This window comes from Gossypium arboreum, chromosome 6, assembly GCF_025698485.1.
Source record: "Gossypium arboreum isolate Shixiya-1 chromosome 6, ASM2569848v2, whole genome shotgun sequence".
Lineage (NCBI taxonomy): Eukaryota > Viridiplantae > Streptophyta > Magnoliopsida > Malvales > Malvaceae > Gossypium > Gossypium arboreum.
In genome coordinates, this window is record NC_069075.1 from 8,916,858 (window position 1) to 8,930,456 (window position 13,599).

Here is a 13,599-nt window from a genome sequence, read left to right on the forward strand (position 1 = left end):
AATATAAAAAAATTTACTCAAGATCCAATCCGTTTAGAAAATAAAACTTATTTTTTATTCAAACTTATTTTTCGAACTTATATTTTACTCAGACTCATTTCGACTCTACCCATAATCAAATTTACAAGTTAACCTATACTATAAACTCTAAATCCAAAATAATTAAAAAGTAATTAATAAAATTAAATTGTATACAAAATTCCAAAGCGCGTGAGCTGAGGGCGAATCTTTAACGTACGCATTAAGACCTAAGGCCAATCAGCTTTGGAGTTTAAAAACATCCAACTAGATAATGTTTTCATTTGGTTTTGCATTTGCATTTCATCTTTAATTTTAAGTAATGAAGAGGGGGACCTTTCCCCTGTATGTCTCAATGATAATGATAGCCATGGAAGAATCGAGATGAAGAAGAATAAGTTAAAGCCTGCCCTTTGAAGTTTAGACTTTGACCCATAATATAGAAAGTGAGGGGAAGGAAAGCCGCACTTTCCTACCATTTTCCTACTAAACAAACACCATTTCCCAAACCTTAAAAGCCCCCCCAACCTGCTCTTTTTTCTCCTCAAATTTTCTTCTAAACCAAACTCACTCTTCTCCTCACCTACTTTCAACTAATACCTTTTTTTTTTCTTCTTCTTCAACTGAGACTGCTTATAGGTAAAAATACTTGAACTTTGGTTTGAATTTATGAGTTCTTGTTTGTTGGGTTTTTGGATTTTTGGTCAAAAGTTGTGAGTTTTGGTTCTGAGATGCTGAAGTCTTAGAATAGACCAAGTCTTTTGATTTAGAACATAGCTGTTTTCTTTCTTTTATGTTTGAATTTTTGTATTATTTGATTTGTAGTGTATGGAACTGATAATTCTAGATTTGGGGTTTCTTTAATTTACCTTTTTTTTTCCAAAAAAAATCGAAAAAAAATTGTATGTGTTGTGATGTAGCAGAACTATCTTGCTCTTGTTTGATTATTGCTATTTAGTGAGAAACTGAGTTCTTGTTGATGTAATAATTAGCCTGGCCGTGTTTTGGGATGTGCAGTGGTTCAAAGAGTGAACATAAGCCCTCAAGTTTCATCATGGAAGGTGAATTACAGGAGCCGAAAGCCGGTTCTCAATCAATTTTGCTCGAATTGGCTGCATCTGATGATCTAGTAGCCTTCAAAAGTGAAGTAGAAGAGAAAGGTTTGGATTTCGGGGAAGCGAGCTTCTGGTATGGTCGGAGAATAGGGTTGAGAAAGATGGGATTTGAAGAGCGGACGCCTCTGATGATCGCGGCCATGTTTGGTAGCATCGAAATTTTGAAATACATCATTGGAAGTGGCAAGATTGATGTGAATAGAGCTTGTGGCAGTGATGGGGTTACTGCCCTTCATTGCGCTGTTGCTGGTGGTGCAGATTCTTCGGTTGAGATTGTCAAGCTGTTGCTTGATACATCTGCCGATGCGAATTGTGTAGATGCTAATGGGAACAAACCTGTTGATCTGATTGTACCGGGTTTAAAATCTTCAAGCAATTACAGAAGAAAGGTGATTGAGTTATTACTGAATGGCGATGATGTTCTTAAGGGGGAAGAAGAATCCGATAAGACAACGATGCCTCAGTTGCTAAAAGAGGGGTCTGAGAAGAGAGAATATCCTATGGATGTATCACTGCCTGATATCAACAACGGGATATATGGGACCGATGACTTCCGGATGTATACATTTAAGGTGAAGCCTTGCTCGAGGGCATACTCCCATGATTGGACTGAGTGCCCTTTTGTTCATCCTGGTGAGAATGCGAGGAGAAGGGACCCAAGGAAGTACCCTTATAGTTGTGTGCCATGCCCTGAGTTCCGAAGGGGGGCATGTCCTAAGGGTGATGCTTGTGAATATGCTCATGGTGTGTTCGAATCCTGGCTTCATCCTGCTCAGTACCGGACTCGGCTTTGCAAAGATGAGACCGGTTGTGCTCGTAAAGTTTGTTTCTTTGCTCACAAACCTGAAGAATTACGTCCCGTGTATGCTTCCACTGGATCAGCAATGCCTTCTCCGAGGTCTGCTGCAATGAATGCAGTAGACATGACAACTTTGAGTCCTCTAGCACTTGGTTCTTCATCTTTGCCGATGCCGACAACTTCAACGCCGCCCATGTCTCCTCTGGCAACCTCTTCATCACCAAAGTCTGGAGGCTTGTGGCAGAACAACTTTAACCTCACCCCACCCGCATTGCAGCTAACTGGTAGGCGCTTGAAGACTACTTTTAGTGCCCGAGATTTTGATTTGGAAATGGAGTTACTCGAGCTTGAAAATCAATTGCAGCAACAACAGTTGATGGATGAGATATCGAGTCTCTCCTCCCCATCTTGCTGGAGTAAGGAATATGGTCGTCTCGGGGATTTGAAGCCTACTAATCTCGATGATGCATTTGGATCTCTCGATCCTTCCCTGCTGCCTCCATTGAAGGGACTGTCCATAAAATCCGGAATACAAGCCCAGTTGCAATCTCCAACTGGACTTAGAATACGCCAGAACTCGAACCAACTACGTTCAAGCTACCCAACAAACCTTACATCATCCCCTGTGAGGAAGCCCTCGGCATTCGGTTATGACTCATCGGCTGCAGTGGCTGCAGCAGTAATGAATTCCCGGTCTTCAGCATTTGCAAAACGGAGCCAGAGTTTCATAGACCGTGGAGCAGTGACCAACCCTGCCGGACTTGCTGCACCTGCTAATCCGACAAGCACAATGTCTTCAAACAATTTGGATTGGAGCTCCCCTAATGGGAAACTGGATTGGGGTATTCAAGGAGATGAGCTAAACAAGCTTAGGAAATCCGCTTCGTTCCGGTTTAGAAACAACCACCCTGCTGTGAGAGCAACAGACATGATGGCATCTAAAATGGAAGAGCCAGATGTGTCCTGGGTTCATTCCCTCGTGAAAGATGTTACTCCGATGGGAACCGCAACTTTGCCATCGTGGGTGGAGCAAATGTACATAGAACAACAAGAGCAGATGGTGGCATAAAAAAAAAGGATTCATTTGCTCATTTGCTTTAGTCTTAACTTATTTCAATATATTATTGAATTATTAGGTGAAAGATGGATCAAAACAACAAAGAAAATTGATTTGATTATTTCATATTCTTGATTCTTTTTTATTTTCTTCCTCTTTGGGGGATTGTTCTTCAATGTTTCAGCCAAGTTGAAGGTTATGGCATTACTCAAATTTCTGTGATCGAAGCCATTGTGAACTTAATCAACGATCTCGTTGTAATTTTTTATTGATGTGAATTTTCTTTTATCTGAAGATACACTTGTGTTGGATGCATATCTATATGGTACAATTATATCTCTTATTTAATATTGGTATATATTGCATTATTCTTATTCTACATGCTTATCTATGTTGGTATATTTCAATATTTTTCATATATTTATACTATAATTTTTACTCTCAAATATATATCAATTACATACTTAAAAATAGGTTTATATACACAGATTTTTAAATTATTTATTAGGTTGAGCAACTTAGTTTAATAATTATAGCATATTTATTAATGTGATAATAAAAATAAAACTAGTTTAGAAAAAATTAAAAATTATTTATAAGGGAGCTTCTCAAGGATGATCTTCATCCTACTAAGATTATTTTGACTAATTAATTTAGTTCTTGTTATCGCTGTTTAGCTTAGCTGTTTCGTTGTTATCAATTTTTTTAAATTAATTTAAAATCACAAGATATTATATCAATTGTTAAAAAAAACATTCATTAATATTATGCAAATGCGACACAAAAATAATAGAATTATAGTTTGATTCTTCAAAATTATAAAAAAAAATTTACAAATTAATTCTTGAAAAAAGAAAATTCTGGCTTAGCAGGCAGCAAATGAAAGCTGACTGATTCCTCAGAATTACCCCTTCTTGTAGCCGCAATATATCCAATACAACCCAGCCATAACAGGGTTGAAAAAGTCTTAACAAAAAATATAACCCTCTATAAAAAAGAAGCCTCCTTTTTTCTCTGATTTCATGCTAAAGAACAAGAAGAAGAAGCAGAGACCTCTCTACCAGGCACTTGTTCACGTTAACATTGTTCATTCAGCTTCTTCTTTTCGTTTCTACGCAAAATACATACAGTTTATTCCCTTTGTTTCTTCGTTTTTGGTTTCCAAAGGATAGGAAAAGGTAGATACTGAGTGAAGTGACAATGGGCAATTGCTTGCAATACTTCTGGCCTACTGCGCAAAATAACCCTGACACTTCAGGTAATGTATTAATGGCGTTTCTTTCGTTCTTTTTGTTCCTTTCTTGCTTTCTTGGAAGGTTTCATTTAATTCAGGCAATGTTTTCAGTTGGATATTTTTCATTTCATGCAATGGTTTCTTTTTGTTCCTTTCTTGTTTCCTTGGAAGGTTTCTTTTACTTCAGATAATGTTTTAATGGGGGGTTTTCTCATTCCATGCCATTGTCTTCTCTTTTTCTTGTTATCTTGAAAGGTTTCCATTAACTTTAGGTATTGTTTTGATGGGGTTCTTTCCATTTCATGCCATCTTTCTTTTCACGTGTTATCCTGAAAGGTTTTCCATTAACTTAAGCTATTGTTATGTTTTGATGGGGTTCTTTCATTCCATGCAACAGTTCTTTATCTTTGTGTGTGTGTTGTTGGGGGGGGGGGGTTCTCATTCCATGACATTGTCTTCTCTTTTTCTTGTTATCTTGGAAGGTTTCTTTTAACTTTAGGTGTTGTTTTGATGGGGTTTTTTCCATTTCATGCCATCTTTCTTTTCACTTGTTACCTTCCATTCCATTAACTTAAGCTATTGTTTTGATTGGGTTCTTTCATTTCATGCAATAGTTCTTAATCTTTGTGGATTACTTGATTTCAGGTAGACATGTCGAGCCTTTTGTTAATCACTTATACTATATGTTTCCTTGAAAAGAAGGCATTTTGGCTTGTTCTGTATTTGTTTATCACTTGAAATTGACTCAAAAGGCATGTATGTAATTTGATACTTCTAATGACATGAAGTACTCTTTTAAACATTTGAGCAATCATATAGTAATCTGCTTGTCTTGCTAAATAGCCACTTGTTTCACATCTATTCATTCGGCGTGTACGGCTTTGGTTTTGATGTGAATAACTTAGTTACATATGGCCTTAAATCTTATATTAACTCGTAGAAATGGTTCTCTCTTCAGGACTTACAACCGGTCTCCTGAGTGAAATAACATCTGAAAGTGATTTTCCAACCGTCAATCTGAAAGTTTTCACATATGCTGAGCTAGACAAGGCTACTAGAAACTTCGCTTTGGCGAATCGCCTTGGGGACGGCGGGTCCAGTCATGTTTTCATGGGGTACATTGATGAGCGGACCTGTAGAGCTGCAAGCCTTGCAACTGGAACACCCGTTGCTGTGAAGCGGCTTAGAACCGGCAGCAATCTGACTCATGATGAGTTGCTGGTAGGTTACTTCCTTCATCATGGTAACTTTGTTTGAAAATTTATTCTTTGCCTCATGTATCGATTTGCATCGACTGTAGAGCGTAGTTAATGACCTCGGTCGCCATGTTCATTCGAATCTGGTCAAGCTTATTGGTTATTGCTTGGAAGAGGAACATAGGCTTTTGGTCTGTGAGTATCTACCTAACGGAAGCTTGGAGGATCATCTTTTCATACCTGAGCGTTTACCATTGTCGTGGGAAACAAGGGTCAGAATTGCCATGGATGTTGCTAGAGGCCTTTCTTTCTTACATGGTCAACGAATTATATTCCGAGATTTAAAGGCAGCGAATGTCCTACTAGATTCGGTATGTATGCTAATGGTAACATGATAGCAACATTCATGGTTGATCATGGCATTAGCAGTTGTATCAGTCACTGACACATATTGTTGCAGGCCTTCAATGCAAAACTTTCGGATTTCGGCTACGCAAAAATCATTCCTGGCGTTGATCCATCTCTCACTGATCCAATTTTTCGAACCCGAGCTTCCGGTATTGAAGGATATCTTGCCCCTGAATATCTTGCTACAGGTTAATTTGTTTGCCTCTTTTATCCAATCTTTGTTTACCACAAGCTCTGATTTTGGTTCTTATGGAATTGATAATAGCACATTGCTTCCTTCGTAACCAAGTGACAAGTATTGAATGAATGAATTAGCTCTCTTGCAATGTTGTGCAGATCAGCTAACTTCAGCAATAGATGTCTATAGCTTTGGAGTCCTATTACTCGAACTGGTTTCCGGCCGCCGTGCTGTCCAACAAACAGAATCTGGTATAGAGGACAACATAGTGGAGTGGGCACAACCGAATATTGGCAGTAGACACCTGTTGGACAAAATCATGGATACCAAGTTAAGGGAGTACTCCCACGAGGAAGCTTATGAAGTTGTGCTCATTGCATCGGAGTGCGTAGGTGAAAGGGCCCAACGACCGCGAATGCGCAAGGTTTTATCGGCACTGGAACAGCTTTGCCCTTCTCTTGTCCCTGCCATTGCGTCATCAAGCAGTGCTCCTGTTGCATCATCAAGCACTACACATGAGCTTTCCTTTAGGACCCTACCTCAGCTTCAGTGTCCTCCCTCAAACATAGTTTCATCTCGCGAAGCACTTTCTCCTCCAACAATGGGCTGCTGCTGTCACGTCATCTGATTTGAGACCCACCCACCATGTGAATTCTCTCCATTTTTGTCACCATGTCTCGCAGTTCCAAAAACAAAGAAACAGGAGGTATAAAAAAAAAAAAAAAGATCGTATAGAAAAATGATTCTTTAGATTTTGTATATAACATCATATCTTGCAGAATTGCTTTTATGGAATGGAAATGATTTTTAGTTTTACTACTACTAGTCTGCATTTACATTGTAATGCATATACTAAAAAAATGGAAACTTGTTAAAAAGGTCGAAATTGATAAGATCATTCTAGTCTAGCCCTTCCGTTGATGGTTCCTTTCCCAACAAGCGATTACAATTCGGTAGAAACCAGTCTAAATAGGTTTTTTCATTTAAGATGGATTTGCCAACCTTCTCTTAGTTAAAATATATTCATCTAGTATCACCCACTAGGATTCTAAAACAAGGCACCCCCAAAATGGGGATGTAGCTCAGATGGTAGAGCGCTCGCTTAGCATGCGAGAGGTACGGGGATCGATACCCCGCATCTCCATTTTTACTTTTTTCTCGACAACTTCTTTTAAGTGGAAAAGATCATATATAGCTTCGACTTTTTTAAGCTTTCTGATTCTCAACTAAAATCTTTGCCAAATCTGTCAGAGATAAATACGTTAAAACAACATAAATGAATTATGGAAGTCATAATTACTTATATCAAACATCTCCATTGTTAGCTTTTAACTGCAGAGAAGCATAAACTGACATCAAACATCTCCATTTTCCACCTAGCTACTTTAAAGAAAAACACTGAAACACATCCATTTTACATGCTACTTACTACTAACGACTACATGACTGATGACACACGTGACATGACTCGAATACCTCCTTAAAATTTAGTTTTAGCTACCCATAAACATCCGCTGCTTTCCTCCCACAACGTTGGATTTTTATTTCTTCCTTCTTTTTTACTTATTTAGCCCCTCTGCTTCGTCGCGAACTTGTCCTCATTGATTGGAATCCCCTCTTCTGCCGCACGTTCTCCGCCCGACTTCTCGACGGTGCTCAGCCCACCTTTACGACCCATTTCTTGATACCCTTCCCTTCCTATCTGGTCCCTCCTCGCCTGCCCTCCCCGGCTCCTCCCTTTGCCGCCACCACCAAATGAAAAGCCATTAATAGGCAAACAGTTATTCATAAAAATGATAATAATAATAATAAAGAATCATTGTTAATTATATTACCTCCAGCAAGGTTTTCTTGAGCTTCAACGCTTTTGCCACCGGTTCCACCAGGGACGACGGTCTCTCCTTCCCTTGCCCTACGATCAAGCTCATCTCTTTCCTGTTGGGAAGCCATGGTTTCTTCTTCTTTTTCTTGGTTTAAACTGCTGACGTTGACTGAAGAAGTTAAACTGTAAAGCTCTTAACCAGAGTATCCTGGGAGTTCCAGTTTCTTAATAAGCATATATATAGTGGTTTGTTTGGGCTCAGCTCGAATCACGACGGGAAATATAAAAAGGTGGGGGTTAATCAGTGACGGTTGACAGGTGACCTTCGAGAATGACACGCGGTGGGTTATCTGGCGGAGCTAGAGAACAAGTTATGTACGCGTAGGTCACCGTCCGAGAATAGAATGACACGAGTATCGTTATTTCATGCATGGGGAATATTAATTTATGGTTTAGTTATTGATGAGAACATGATGTTTTAATCCCTATTTTATGATTTCATGCTATTTATTCGTTACATTTGTTTGACAGTCGAGCTTTTACAAAGTTCATTCATTTGTGTCTTAGTTTAGTAATCTTTTAGGCTAACTTTGGATGTCCGTTTGATCTCATTTTAGTGCGTTTGGAGTATTTTTTTACTAAATCGCACCGTACCAATCCGTTTGGATTGTAAAGAACAAAACGATTAGAGCATCACTCAACACACTGGACACCAATTTCTCCACTGGAGCTTTATGCTCCAGTCAAATGTTCCAACATCTCATTGGTGGTCATTTTTCCTTTTATACCCTTACTCTTATTTTTTCTCCATTTTACTCTTTTTTTTTTCTGTCTCTTTCTTTATTTTACCTTCTACTTCAATAATTTTGTATTTTCATTGTGAGATAATTTTATTAATTTAAAATAATAAACATTTTCCCCATTATTTTATAACAAACTAATATACATTATTATCAAAAGAAATTTTAATTTGCCATTCATTGAATTAACTACTTTTAGATTATTTATTTTAAATTTTAATTATTTTGATTTAAAAATATTAATTTTTTACTTTATATAGTAAAATATCGAAAGATACATTTTAATATTTATTAAATGAATTTATAAATTCACATATTTTTAATTATTTTGATTTAAAAATAATTATCATTTTATCTAATAAATAATTTAAATTGATTATATAATTCCTTAAATATTTATAATAAAATATTGGAAGATATATTTTTAATATTTTATTAAATGAATTTATAAATTCACATATTTTAATAATTTTAAAAAGTAAAATAATTTAAAAATTTCTATTATATATCAATTCTAATCTGATGTCCTTAATAGTCATTTTTTATTCTCACCTCACCGCTACAGCTATGTTTGAATCCAAACACAAACTCCACCATTGTTTCTAATCTCACTGCTACAGTATCTAATCTCACCGCCACCGCTATTTTTAATCTCACCGGAGGTAAACACACCGCCCATCCAAACTAAGCCTTAGTTTAGTATTGCCATTTCCAGTCTACGTAATAATTTGTCAAAATAATATTTTTAGTTATTTAAATCGATATAATGCTTAAAATTATATTTTGACAAATTTTATTATTATATTTAAAATTTTAGTAAATGAATATGTAATTTTTAATTTATATAATTATTTTCAATTCATATAATTAAGCACCTTAAATGTCAGGATAGATTATTCAAGTTATAATGTACGTAGATATCTTTACAATTATTCACATATCTAATACTAATATTTATCCTGAGTCCTATGGGTATTGATCTTCATCAATAAAAACGACTCTTTTATAAATCGTACATGACTTTTCACGAAAAATAAAGACAAAATCCCAACATAAAAATAACACATTTAATTATTGACAACAGTCCAGATCAATTGCCCAAAGGAGGATGCGTAGAATACAAAACTTAACATTTTCGGTTAAACTCTCTCTTTGTGCTCTAATGGATACGTCGCAGATAGAACCAGAAACTTAAATGCCTGAACTTTTCCAATCTACCAAGCATTTGTTAAGCTCATTTTCATTCCGTGAACATGTGTGCACTCTTGCTCTAAATCCCGTCAATTCCTCCACTATCGCACGTTTAACAAATTCAGAAAAAGAAACGCCAATCCAAAAAACAAGCTCAAAGTTTTCTACTTTATATTAAATGAAAACTACAAGGATAAGATATTTCATGTTTATAAAATGGGATTTTAAATTTTTTCAAAAATATTTTATATATTTTTGAATTTTTAGATTTAAAAATAAATTCATAAAATGTATAAATTTAAAAGACTAAAATTATTATTATATCAATAAAAAATTATAATGGTTGACTTACGATTAATGACTTAGCGGAAAAATGATAAAAATTTAAAGTTTAAAAATATTAATGACTAAATTAAAATTTTTCTAATTGGATAAATAAAATAGAAATACTCTCATTATTAGGTGACTATTCTTTTAGTTTATCCTAATCATAAAATAAACTATACATTTAAGAGTTATAAATTTTGTAATAAATTTTTAAAATTAAATATAATATTATTTATATTAACCTTCTACATTGCGAGCGATAAGAAACTAATTATTATATGAATTTCATTTAGTAATAATATTTTAACATTATAAATATTATATATCTTCTCAAATTAATTTTTGAAACCAAATATTTATAAATCATCTTATAATTGACATAATTTTTGGTCACGCACAAATGTCTATCCAAATATGGTTTATAGTTTCAAGTGGATATTGATGGGCTTTGCTAATCCTAAATGTAGCCCAAAAGAGTCCAATTGTAGACGACCAATAAAAAAAGCCAGTATTTTTTCACGAGACTAAAAAAATATAATTTTATCATTTTAATAGTCTATAATTTTATAATTTTAAAAGATTAAATTAAATTTTATTATTTTTATAAATCAAAGTTATAGTTTACTATTACTAATTTAAAATTTATAAATTATAAATAACATAAATAAATAAAAAATCATTTTAGGGGCTCAAAAACTTTTGCCTGCCTAGCTAGATCCATTCTTGGATGTACATAATATGAGTGAGTTGGGTTAGATTGATGGTTTGATTTGTTTCTATCTATTTTTTATTTTTATAATAGATTTTGGGGTTTTGAATTTATTTTTATAAAATGAGTTTTGTTTTATGATTTTTAGATATTATTTGATAAAATTTTAAAATATCTGTTATAAATATTTTTAAAAAATAAAATTTCAAGTAAATAAAAATAATCAATAACTCTTATAAATATTTTTAAAAAAATAAATTTCAAGTAAATAAAATAATTAATAACTCTTACAAATTTTTTAAAAAATAAATTTTATATATGACTTTAAAATTATATTCACTATTTTACATATAATTTTTATCATAAAAATATAATTAATTATAAATTAAATAAAAATAAAATTTAATTCTATTCAAATAATCATAATTCTTAAACTTATATTTCAAAAATCGTCCAAATTCCATCATTAATTTTTTATTTCTTTGCTTTTTTTTTCTTCCTCAACCCTAGTATGCAAATTTGAATACAAAACGTCTATCACATTGTTAATAAGGAGGGGTTAACAAAACTTGATAAATCGAAAAAAATTTTAAATTTTAAGTTAATCGAATCGAGTTATTCAAGTCAATTCGAATAAATAATTTGAGTTTCGAGTTCGAATCGAATTAAATTTTGCAATTCAAATAAAAGATTGGTGTAAATGCTCTTTTGGTCTCTGTCAAGTTTGAAAATGAACAAATTTATCTCTCAACAAAAATTACAATAAAAATCAAAATAATTTTTAATACTTTTGGGACCTAAATAAGTTAATTAATTATTTAAGTTTATAAGTATTTTTTATTATTTTGCTTTGAAAAAGTTTTCAAATATATGTAGTTTCAAATTTATGTGTTTTAATATGAAATTAGTTATCTTTGTAATAAAATTTTAATTTGCTATGTTTAATTTTTAATTACACTTAATTCAACTTGACTTGACTCGAATTTTGTTTCACTCAACTTGATTCGAAATTTTTTTCAAAATAAGTTAAGATGATAAAATAAGACTTACCAACTAGCTAGATTAACTCAAATATCTTTTCACTCAATTCGATCGAGTACTGACCCCTATATTTAACCATACAAAAAAAATCATATTAAGCATCAATTATGACTGGGATGAGCTAGTAAGTCAAGATTTTTGGAGCCATTGTATTATCAACTATTTACATGATTGTTAAATGGTTTTCCAATGCTCATTTACAAGAAATGTCAAGTAAAATAAGAACTTACAATTATGGGTAGCATGTTGAGAATAAAGAGTGCTCTTTTTATGATCACTAGATGGACACCAAATTATACTTTAGGTAGACACTTAGTTTTCATATGTTTATATTTCGATGCAACTTTGGGTTTTTTTTTTTTGTTAGAATATCAACCTCTATTTTTCATTGTTCATCTTATCTAATTTGTCGGGGTTATATGGGTTGATTTTGTTCGTTAGAATCTTTAATACCAGGCTATGCTATGCAATAAGATGATGAAATTGTTACATGAGTGAAGTTTGATTACGAAATGATTAATAAACTTTACTTTCATTGTGATATGATTGGTTATTTAATCTATTGTGGACAAATGCCTACTATGATAAACGTATCCTGAAGGTGTAGATAGAGATTATCTATTGAGACTTTGGATATGACTACTCTCACATTATATAACTTCTTTCCAAGCTTAACCAGTACAATTCCATACATGTTGCTCATTTCACTCACTTTCAAGCACGCATAAGGGTCACTAATTCGTTCCAATCTATGAGGTATGAATTCTAGGCTAATCAACACCTATACATGGCGAGTTCAATCTTATAATTAGATCTCACCCTAGAGTTAGACTTCAGCATAGAGTCAGATTCAAGTATAGAGTTGGATTCCAGTTTTGTAGCTAGTTTAACCAATTCCATTAAATGATGTTTGCCTACCAACTAAGCTTATCCTTCACATTGCTCATTTTGATGTGCAAGTGACTCATGATTAGGGGTGGAACGTTATAAGTGCCTAAGACTTCAAAGTTTTAGAAAATTTTATTTTTTTTCTAATTTTTAGAAGATTTTAATTATTTAATTTTTTTTAAATTCTCACTATACCATTTAATTTTTTTAAAATAATTAAACTCTTAAAATTCTTATTAATCTCATAAAATTTAATTAAACCCTTTTTTTTTTAAATTCTTATTAAACTCTTAAAATTTTTAAAAATTTTACTAGAGCCCCCAAAACTTAATTTTAGGATTTGCCACTGCTTATGATTTGTGAGAAATTGACTTAAGGCAATGTCAAGAAAGTTAGTTGAAAATTAATGTGGTGTATTTCCAAAATAATCATGATGTTATATGTTAAACAGCAAACAATGAACCATGATGAACTAATTCTCTAACAAGATTATACTCGTGACATCACAACGGAATTGAGGATTTTTTATATGACAATAACATGTACCATGTAGGTAATATGGAAAATGAATAATTCAACTATATTTCGGGAGAAACTTTGGATCTAGAGAAGGTAGTCAAAGAGACGAATTGATTCTCTTACAATATTCAAGATGCATATATATTGGAGTAGATTTGGACACAAGTTAAGGTTAACAAATTCAAACATAAATGGGAAGTATAACCATAATGTAATCTGATGTTATTAGCGAAGAAAGTTGGCTCTCCACTATCATCTTTTATTATTCAGGGAAGTGCCAATTGAGAATGCAAAATT

The 13,599-nt window shown here is 33.4% G+C and overlaps 3 protein-coding genes and 1 non-coding gene across 5 annotated transcripts; 3 read left to right on the forward strand and 1 right to left on the reverse strand.

The window, feature by feature from the left end:
* Nucleotides 1-309: 309 nt before the first annotated feature.
* LOC108486592 (zinc finger CCCH domain-containing protein 29-like) lies at nucleotides 310-3,283 on the forward strand. Of its 2 annotated transcripts, none has more exons than XM_053029771.1 (2): nucleotides 310-657; nucleotides 1,011-3,283. In XM_053029771.1, the coding sequence occupies exon 2, from the start codon at nucleotides 1,028-1,030 to the stop codon at nucleotides 2,999-3,001; it is 1,974 nt and encodes a 657-aa protein (XP_052885731.1). In that variant the 5' UTR covers nucleotides 310-657; nucleotides 1,011-1,027; the 3' UTR covers nucleotides 3,002-3,283. The 2 variants fall into 2 exon arrangements, with proteins under 2 accessions (XP_052885731.1, XP_017646211.1); XM_017790722.2 differs by having other exon boundaries at nucleotides 311-657; nucleotides 1,036-3,283.
* Nucleotides 3,284-5,165: 1,882 nt separating this feature from the next.
* LOC108485062 (probable serine/threonine-protein kinase PBL4) lies at nucleotides 5,166-6,633 on the forward strand. Its single transcript, XM_017788923.2, has 4 exons — nucleotides 5,166-5,444; nucleotides 5,524-5,790; nucleotides 5,880-6,015; nucleotides 6,164-6,633. Exons 1-4 carry the CDS (start codon nucleotides 5,166-5,168, stop codon nucleotides 6,631-6,633), a joined length of 1,152 nt encoding a protein of 383 aa, XP_017644412.2.
* A 443-nt stretch (nucleotides 6,634-7,076) lies between these two features.
* On the forward strand, nucleotides 7,077-7,149 carry TRNAA-AGC (transfer RNA alanine (anticodon AGC)). Its single transcript has one exon. It is a non-coding gene; the product is annotated as a tRNA-Ala (tRNA).
* Nucleotides 7,150-7,305: 156 nt separating this feature from the next.
* Nucleotides 7,306-8,097, reverse strand: LOC108484588 (em protein H5-like). The gene is made up of 2 exons (XM_017788427.2): nucleotides 7,841-8,097; nucleotides 7,306-7,742 (listed from the first exon to the last, which is right to left on the reverse strand). The coding sequence occupies exons 1-2, from the start codon at nucleotides 7,953-7,955 to the stop codon at nucleotides 7,573-7,575; spliced, it is 285 nt and encodes a 94-aa protein (XP_017643916.1). The 5' UTR covers nucleotides 7,956-8,097; the 3' UTR covers nucleotides 7,306-7,572.
* Nucleotides 8,098-13,599: the final 5,502 nt, after the last annotated feature.